This window comes from Chrysochloris asiatica, unplaced genomic scaffold (assembly GCF_000296735.1).
Source record: "Chrysochloris asiatica unplaced genomic scaffold, ChrAsi1.0 scaffold00014, whole genome shotgun sequence".
Lineage (NCBI taxonomy): Eukaryota > Metazoa > Chordata > Mammalia > Afrosoricida > Chrysochloridae > Chrysochloris > Chrysochloris asiatica.
The window spans coordinates 7,728,568-7,737,802 of NW_006408532.1; the positions used below are offsets into that span (position 1 = coordinate 7,728,568).

The 9,235-nt window shown below is 51.0% G+C and overlaps 1 protein-coding gene across 1 annotated transcript; it reads right to left on the reverse strand.

Annotated features, from left to right (window-relative positions):
* Positions 1–403: 403 nt before the first annotated feature.
* On the reverse strand, positions 404–3,552 carry ZDHHC12 (zinc finger, DHHC-type containing 12). The gene is made up of 5 exons (XM_006834840.1): positions 3,423–3,552; positions 1,745–1,881; positions 1,316–1,393; positions 945–1,111; positions 404–722 (listed from the first exon to the last, which is right to left on the reverse strand). The coding sequence occupies exons 1-5, from the start codon at positions 3,520–3,522 to the stop codon at positions 404–406; spliced, it is 801 nt and encodes a 266-aa protein (XP_006834903.1). The 5' UTR covers positions 3,523–3,552.
* Between the last annotated feature and the right edge of the window lie 5,683 nt (positions 3,553–9,235).

Consider the following 9,235-nt stretch of genomic DNA (forward strand, 5'->3'; position numbering starts at 1 on the left):
CTGCTCAGTGCTACTGGACCAACTGCTTCCTGCTTTTCCTCTGCCTTGATTTCAAGGAGATGGACCAGAACAGTAGTGACTTGGTTTATTTTTGAATACTTGACTTGCTTTATGGATTATTAAATTTAAAAAACTGTGCACTAGGAAATACTCTGGCTCAGGGGGCAGGTGGAGGTCTCAGAAGCCAGAGGTCCATTTGTGCCCGAGAACCCCACAGGTCCTCTTGCTCTCCTTCCTTTGGAGGGCCAAGTTGCTCACTGAGACAGAGATTCTGTCCTTCTGCTCTGCTTTGAGGCCTGGGAGGCAGTGGGCAGGAGTGACGAGCCCTGGGCTGAGGACAGATACTGCTGGGTGTAGCCCCTCTGGGTTCAGGTACAAGATGGCTGCTCTGCCTTCAGGGACCCTAAACAGCTGGGCTGCTGCCCTCTTCTTCCTCAGCCCAGAGGGTCTCCCAGGACCCTGAGGGCCATCCACAGAAGAAGTAGGCTAGGTTGCGGATCAGGCCACGGTCGAAGGGATTACGGGAACGCTGGCGGAGGTAGGCAATGCGGTGTGAAGAGATGAACTCCCAGGTGGTGGTGTTGTTGGCCACAAGATAGAGGTTTGAGGCCAGGAGTAGGCCAGCCACCGATGAGAAGAGAGACAGCAACAGGAAGGTGGCAAACAGGAGCCCACTGGACCGTAGCCACAGCCCCCAAGGCTGGAAGAACCTGAGGCCGGACCTGTAGGACACGGGTGGGGGACCCAAAGCTGGGAGTGTACCAGTGCTCCCTGTCCCTGTTGCCTGGGTGAGAGGCCATGTGGGAGAGGGTCCCATATCCCTGAAGAGGGAGCTTCCCTCAGCTCAAGGAGACCTGGCTTTGTGTAGACCTAGTGGGCACAGGCTGCCTGCTGCCCCCCTCACCCCTGCACACCCCCACCCCCAGGACTAAGGCAGTACCTACCATGCCAGGTATAGGGCCCAGAGAAGCACCACCAGTTGCAATGCCAGATAGGCCACGAAGAGTGGGTGGTTGCGCTCTCCCACACAGTTTTCCATCCAGGGACAGTGATGGTCATAGCGGCGGATACAGCGGTGGCATTCACGGCAGTGCCGGGCCCTCAGTGGCTGCTGTGGGCATTGAGGAGACTTGGGGCTCAATATGGCTTCAACACTGCATCCCTATAGACCCACCAGCCCGGATTGGAAACGGTGGGCCTGAATCTGGGAGGGCTTACTGGAGAAGTAAGGCCAGGACTTAGCCCTGAGACCTAGGGTAGTAGATCAAGAAAAGGTCTGGACCAGCCCCTGCCGTGGTGGTCCAGACTCACTCACCAGCACTAAGCAATGTCTGCAACGCCGAAGAGGGATGGCCTGAGGAACCATGGCCATCTGTTCCTCCTTGGGTTCTTCCTGAAAATAGAAAGACAAAGCGGAAGATGGGATACCCTGGCAGGTAGATAGTACCGCTGGGCATCTCCTTTGGGGTATGGACAATTTGGGGATCATCCTATGGGGGTGATGAGGTGGGGGAATCAAGCACTTTGGACTGAGGGAGGCTGTGTGATCTTTGCAAGTTGCTTTTGTTTTCTGGGCCTTGATTTTCTCAAGTAGAAAGAATTCCTCAAGTAGAAAGAGGTTCCTGCCTCAAAGGATTAACAAGGATTCTCTGAGAATGCCCCACAAAAGCCCTCAGCACAGAGCTAACATGTAGATAGTTATTGGGGTCTTGGATCCCCTTTGCTGGGAGGAGGAATCGGTTACCTCAGGATGGGGCTGAACATTCACGTAGCCTGGGTCCATGAGGGACACAGCCAGGTAGAGCAGCAGGGAGCCCAGCACGAGGAGGAGGAAGGTGAGGGGCAGGAGCAACTCCCCCTGCTCTTCCCACTGCCGAAGCTCTAGAGAGACCAGGAGAGAGGATAGGGGTGGGGCCAAATGGAAGGCTATGGGTGTGGGGCAGCTGGAGGTGGGAAAGGATGTTCTTGGCTGAGCAAAGGCTCAAAGGTGGGGTGTGAAGAATGGTCAGGTGTAGTCCCAGTAGGGGTCCAGGATGGAGAAATTGGGACCCAGCAAAAAAACAAAACAAAACTGTATTTTATCTGGAGAATAATAGGGAACCACAGGAAGAGCTCTGGTAGCATAGTGGTTACGAATCGGGCTGCAAACCACGAGGTCAGCAGTTCGAAACTACCAGCTGTTCTGTGGAGGAAATAGGAGGCTTTCTGCTCCAGTAAAGATTTACAGCCTCGGAAACCCTGTACAGGGTCGCTTTAAGTTGGAACCGACTCCATGGCACATCACTACCACAGAAGGTTACAGAATTCTGCTTCTGGAGAAATGATGGATCAGTAAGGCAGCCTGGAGTAGAAAGGCCTGTTCTGGCAGAAGAGTAGCTGAATAAGGACTCTGACAGGGAGGGTCGAGAGGAGCGGAGACAGAGAGGATGAGGTAGAAACGCTAAGATTTAACTGGATGTGGGTTCAGGCCAAATCTTGGCATATGTAGTGGGGAGAGACTGGCCAGGTCTGAGATGTCCCTGGGATAGAGGCACAGAAGCATGGGACTGACATTCTTGGATGCTGCAGAGGGACATGAGGGACGGTCTAGTTAGTGCCTGGGTACATGAAGGTGACCGAGGCTTGCTTTTTTAGGGAAGGCAGAGGGGCTGAGTTGTAAGGGGTCATGAGTCAGTCCAGCAGAGTGGACAAACAGTGTCCCTTGATTGCAAAAGGAAGGAAAAAGGTTGGGAGATCTTTTTCTGAGCAAGCTTTTAGTCTAAAGGGAGAGGTGGCTGAGGAGACTTGAGGTTTGGAGATGAACGGTAAAACTGCCAAGAGGTCAGGGGCTGAGTCTGCAGCAAAGAAGCAGGGAGGTATGGGTGGTAGTGGGGGTAGGTAAGAACTTATGCTGGAGGGCCTTGGCTCTAGATAAAGCACTGGGTAGGTGGCTATTGAGAGAAATGATTAGGGTAGAGGGTGTTCCAGGGCAACAAGCGAGGATGGGAAGGTGGGCTTCTAGTGGCTCCCCAATCAGTGTGCTTTCTTAACTTAAGGACTGGAAGCCTGAACTTGGGTAGCTACTGGCCATCAGGGTGGGCGAGACGCCGGTCCTTGAATTTAGTAGAGCCTCGAGATCTTACGAATGAGGGCAGTTGGGAGTTAGTTCCTGGGAAGGTTCGGGGGGGTCCTCTGATCTGGTGGACACTGAATGGGTCCTTGGCTGGACAAGGCATCAGGCAAGGATCAGGAAAATGCTAGGATTAAGTATGGATCAACTGGGTATCAAACGGAAAGCAGGTGGCTATGACAGGTGGAGAAGAGGGCTTTGAGAGCTGGAGATCGGGTGTATCCCGGAATCTTTGGGGATAAGGGAGAGTCCCAAACGTCTGGGGAGCCAAGCGGCATTGAGTGGGTCCGGGGTCGTACGGCGTCCGGCTCACCAGTATCGTGCAGGAAGAGTACCAGCGTAATTCCCCATGTCAGCACCGTGTGCCCAGTTCGCACCAAGACCCCAGGACTGAGGAGCGTCCATGGTGCCATCGCCTCCGTCCGGGGCCACACCCGGAAGAAGCGCCCAGAGGGGCGGACCCTCCTAGGCAGACAGGCTGCGGCCACTCAGCGATTGGAGGATTTTGGGGGTGGGCGGGATTTGGTTAGATCAGAAAGGCTGCCTATTGGATGGGGTCTGCTACCGAATGAGCCCTCGAGCCAACAGGTGCCTAAAGAGACTGAGGGCGGGGCAAGCGGGTGGGCGCGCGCAGCCAGTAACTCCCCCAACTCTAACCCCTACCAGGCAGGTAACTTTTGAAAGCCCAAGAGAAAGAGCTTATCTTGGCCCCGCCCTCTTACACTTGGCCCTCATCTAAAGGCCACAACCGCGCGCATGCGTGCAGGCCCTAACAAGTCGCGTGCGTTTCAACTCCAGTAGCTCTAGGAGCTCTGGTAGCGTAGTGGTTACGAATCGGGCTGCGAACCTTAAGGTCAGCGGTTCGAAACTACCAGCCGCTCCGCGGGAGAAAGATGAGGCTTTCTACTCCCGTAAGGATTTACACCCTCGGAAACCCTGTACAGGGTCGCTATGGGTCGGAACCGACTCGACGGCACTTAACAACAACAGCTTACACTTACTCATGGATGCAGTCTTGTGTCCCTTTCGAAGATATGGTGACTGAGACCTGCAGAGAGGCAGGGCTCACCCAAGGTTGTTAAGTGTCGTGTCGTGGAGTTGATTCCGTCTCATAGCAATTCTATGTACAATAGAAAGAAACATTGCCCAGCTCCTGAATCCTGTGTGAGCCCAATACTGCAGCCACTGTCAATACATTTCGTTGAGGGCATTCTTCTTTTTCCCTGACGTTAGTGTGGTGCTCTGGATTAATGCACGAGACTGTTAAGTTGGTTTGAATAGCAAGATTAATGGTTCAAGTTCACCATTTTCTGCTCCTAGAAAATCCTATACAGAGTCACTATGGGTTGGAACTGACTCGAAGGCACATAACACAACTACTTACCAAGCTTGATGTCTTGGTAAGTAGTTACCATTCCTTCTTATCATGTCCAAAGTACATCAAGACAAGGTTTCACCACCCTCGATTCTAAGGTACATTCTTCTAACACATATTTTCCTGTCAGTCCATGGTTTATTCACTAATCTTTGCCAACACCAAAGTTCAAAAACATCAATTCTTCAGCTTTATTCACAGTCCAGCTTTTGCATGCTTTCTGTTGCTGTAAAGTGCCAGCGAGTCGGTTCTGACCCATAGCAACCCTGTATAGTGTTTCTGAGGAGCTGTTGGTGAGCTTGAACCTTGCAGTTCAAATGGCTTTGCAGTCTGGCGCATTAACCCAAAGTGCCACACCAGAACTCCTTTGCATGCATATGAGATAATAAAAAAAAATACGATGACTTGGGCCAGTAGCTGCCCAAGTTCAGGCTCCCCGTTCTGTAGTTGAAAGAACACACTGATTGCCAAATCGACTTTCCCAACCAGAGGCTTCAGGCTATTCTAAGATGAAACACATTTTTATCTGTTCATAGGCCATCATTGGGCCCCTACGACCTTTCCCATTTAACCCTGCTTCTCCACTCACCACCTCTCATTGATACCAACACTTATCAGATGGCCCCCACCCAGCTCTGCAGTATAACTGAGTTTTTTTGTCAGCTCAAGGACCCTTTTTCTGTTTAGGGAACTGTCTCTTCCCTATCCCATGTGGTTTTGTTGGGACTCTCTGCATCCAACAGGAAGTAAGCTGGATATACAACTCAATGAGACCAATCATGGCTCTCCATCTCATTGTCCCATTTATGGGCCTTAGGTGGTGGACACGCGATTCAGCAGGGCAAATCATCCTTTTGCATCTTGTGGCTATAGAATAGGATATAAGTAAAACCAACAACAGTCATCTTTATTCCATGTGTTTATAGTAAAAGAGAATGAGAGCTACTTATAAAGAGATGTAGCGATAAGCTGCACTGAAAAAGGGAGGGAGATAGTCTTAGCAACATTGAGCTCCCTGGATCCAGTTATGTCTAGATCTCAACTCCTGAGTTTCCTACTTGCATTAGCCAATGGGTTATCATCTTTGATTAACCCAGGAAGGATTTTGAGTGTTCTGTTACTTGCAACTCAGTCTTAACTGCAATGGGTACAGGATTGTGCCGTGTGGGAACTTTCAGCATACTTATTTAAATAACTCTGGAGCTTCTATGAATCAGGAACTGTGCTGGGCATTGGGTGTATACCACCTGGCATCCATTTCTCCCTTGATCTAGTACCAGTACATAGACAGGCCTTTGAGGACTACCCCTCCCTATTGGTGTGGTCTAGGTGGTACTATCAATCAGATTGCTCTGACTTCTCTGCCCCCAAGGAAGTGGGACACAATACCCAAGTTGGTCAATAACTTTCTCTTGGACTTTGGGGCTTTGCATCTTGAGCATAGGGATACAGGGAAGGAGATCAGCTGGGATGGGTTAATCAGATGGGTGGCAGAGCACTGGAGAGGCCCATACACATCTTTAGGACACATCTCTCCCGAGGCCTGGCAGACCAGCTTGTCTGGTTCTGTGAGCCCTGCCTCTCCTGAAGTTATCTAAAGCACTGTAACTGGTCCAAGGGCCCAGGCTGATCCCTGCCTTCAGGGACTCACATCTTGCTGGGAGATAAAAAAATAAGTCAATTTCAGTTGGAATGACAGTAAGACAGGCAGGCAGGTGGGTTCATTGCAGGTTGGCATCAGTTGATGGTAGGGATCATTTCACAACCCTCTTGCCTGCTGCTGGACATTGAGTTTGAACTTTACATATGGATCTGTCAGTCCATGGGATGATTTGTTAGTGGTCACATTTCTTACAGAAAATCAACAAAATGGCTTTCTGGTTTAGACATTAGTTTACCTTTGGAGAGTCTTTCTGAGAGGGCAGTGATGGACAAAATACAATTTCTTTACTTGTGAAACCAAGGATTGCACTCCAGACTATAGAATGTCCCCAAATCCTGCCTAGCATCCCTCCCTCTTTTCCAGTCATCTGATAAACTAATCTTGGAGGCCCTGTGCTGTGTGTGGGGTCACCAAGGAGCCTTGACTTAAGCACACAGTATAAAGGGAGAGGCAGCCAAGCTAATGTTGGCCCCTTGAGATGAATGATGTGATGGGGTGAGAAGGTTAAACCGGGCAAATCAGAAGCGAAACAAGTATTTAGGGGACAGGAAATGGCATAGTATCAGGGCTGGGAAGTGAAAGAGTCTGGCATATTTGGAGAACTCTCAATTTTCCTTCCTTTATTGTGGTAAACTTGAAGTACGTCACTTCACTTCTGAGTCTCAGCATCCTCATCTGTAAAATGGGTAATTATGAAGATTATACTGAATACATAGGGTACTTAACACAGGGCCTGGCACATAACTGAAGGTGGTTGGCAATGCCCTTGTTCCCTCCCAGACATTGACTACCCACCAGAATCCAAGGATAGAATCCACAGGTCCTGATGCCCTTTCTGCCCAGTGGGTCAGTGACTAGAGCATGGGGGTGGTCAAATACAGGGAAGCTCCCTGCTCAGGGAAAAGAAGAGGAGAGTTCAGTCCTAGGAGGAGAGATAGATAGTGCTCCAAGTAGCAGGTTCAATAGCTTACTCTCATGTGGCTCTGAGAAATGGAACCATATAATTATTTTACCTTTGAGAGTACACGAGGGCACTGTTACCAGACATTGGAACAACAGGTCTGATCACCTCACATGATTTGGCTCCAGCCACTTCTGCCTGCTCCTAGCTTCTTCACTTTGCTGCAGTCACATGGGTGCTTCATTGTTCTCAATGCTAGGTCCTTCTCCTGACAGGGCCTCTGCATAGGATGCTCCTTCCCTGTCTTTACAGATTCAGCCCAGCACCTCCTTTTGTGAGAAGACGGTTTTCTCACCTGTTCTTCCTTCTCCCCGAAGCAGTGTTGCCCAGCAAACTCCAGTCTTCAATCACCCTGAGAGCTACCTGTAGGGGGGCCTTCTCGACCTGTTCCACACCAGGTCATGATCTCATAATTAATACCCATCTCCACCACCAGACTGAGCCATCCTGGACAATTCTCGTTGATATAAGTGCCAGCGGTAGCCAATGGAAAAGGTACTTCAGCTCGCTTTGCCACCTGTTTCCAACTTGCAGCTGATAAGCCCTGTAGCTGGGCAAATAGACTGAATGAAAACATCTCCCCCACCACAGAATCAACCACACTCTAGGTCCACTGCCCAGTCCCCTCTCCTCTCTTGGGAGCCAGTTCAGCTACTCCCATCCCTTCTATAAAAAAGACGCTCCGCTCCTCTGCACTTTGCACAAAAATGTATTTCTGAGACATCCCAAATTACAGACATTTACCAGGCCCCAGGTGGTGAAGCAATGTGGGATGAGCTTGCTGGAGTCTGTCTCAAGTCAGACAAGCATGGAAGAGAGGCAGATGCAGCCCATCTGCCAAACTGGAGACATGGATGGGGTAGCTGCCACCTTACAGGGCTGCGAAGGAAAGGCTCTAGGAGAGAGGCCAGTAGCCCCTTCCCCGAGGCTGCAAACCTAGCCCATTCTACCTGGAGGTAGAAGTGCTAGGAGAATCAAAAAACAGGCCCAAGAAAGGAGGTGGGAAGAAAAGACATTCCCCAGGGTTAGTTGGGGTTGATCTTTATAGTCAGCTTTGCTTCCCAGGCCCACTCATTCTAGGTGGGCCCCAATCACCACTCCTCTGTCCCCACCAGAAGCAATTCAGAGTTACACAAGATAGTTACGAGATACACCTGTGGCTCACACGTCTCTGAAACACAGCACAGACGTTTCCAAGGTAACGCTGCAAGGCAGGATAGGAGTAGGGAGAAGGGGCCGAGAGGGGTCGGCAAGGTGTTCCAGATGCTGGTCTGGAGGCAGTCTGCCTGTTGCCACAGTGAAAGGTTGGCATGAGTGGGACCACCTACTTTTGAGAGCAGCAGGGGTTCTTCCGGCAGCGGGGCAGGCAGGAGGAGTATGGCAGGCTCAGTTCTGCTGGTGGGAGTGCCTGGGCACCCTTGGAGGTTTGCAGGCAGATGAGGGGCCATAGAGTGAGGGAGCAAGCCCCTGGCCCCAGAAGGTGCTAATTTCCAGGGATGGGGCAGGTTCTGGATACGTTTGGCAAAAGGGGCAGTGGACTCAGCCCCCGAGTTCTGACCATCTCTGCGGTGGGGCCTTTAACAACCTGGGACCTGGTGGGAGACTAGGAAGCAGTCTCCATAGCAGCGGGGCCTCAGGCCGGCCTGGCCAGAGAACAACAGGGCCAAAGCAGGCCTGCTTCTGGGGTCCTCTGTGGCTGGGGCTGGGGCTGTCCAAACCAGGCCAAGAAACAGCTCAACTTCCTGCCTCAGATGGCTCACAGCTGGGAGCACCAAGGCATTTGGGAGACCCAAGGAGCTAGTTTTAATCCTCAAACCCCACCAGCTGAGCTGAGGAGCCCAGGTGGAGTTCTCAGACTTTGGTGGGTGGGTTGGGGAGCTGGAGGGGCTATTAAAGGCCTGCTGCCTCTTATAATAGGAAGTGAGGGCAAGGTCTGATTTTACTGGGATAGGATCAGACACTCACAATGTTATAGGCATTTAGCCTGGTTGTGGGAGGCATGAGTGTGGCAGCGATGAAGACTTTGAATTAGGGCTTGAAATGGCCAAGGAAGCTGCAAAGACTCAGGGAGAGTTTTTTTTGTTTTTGTACAGAAATCATACACACAAAACTTCACACTTCCTAACC

Excerpts from the sequence above, each read along its gene's own strand:
- ZDHHC12 (XM_006834840.1), bottom strand. The coding sequence starts at position 3,522 with ATGGCACCATGGACGCTCCTCAGTCCTGGGGTCTTGGTGCGAACTGGG. Across the intron at positions 1,882-3,422 it reads ACTCTTCCTGCACGATACTG|AGCTTCGGCAGTGGGAAGAG; the intron begins GTGAGCCGGACG and ends TGGTCTCTCTAG. Across the intron at positions 723-944 it reads TGGGCCCTATACCTGGCATG|GTCCGGCCTCAGGTTCTTCC; the intron begins GTAGGTACTGCC and ends CGTGTCCTACAG.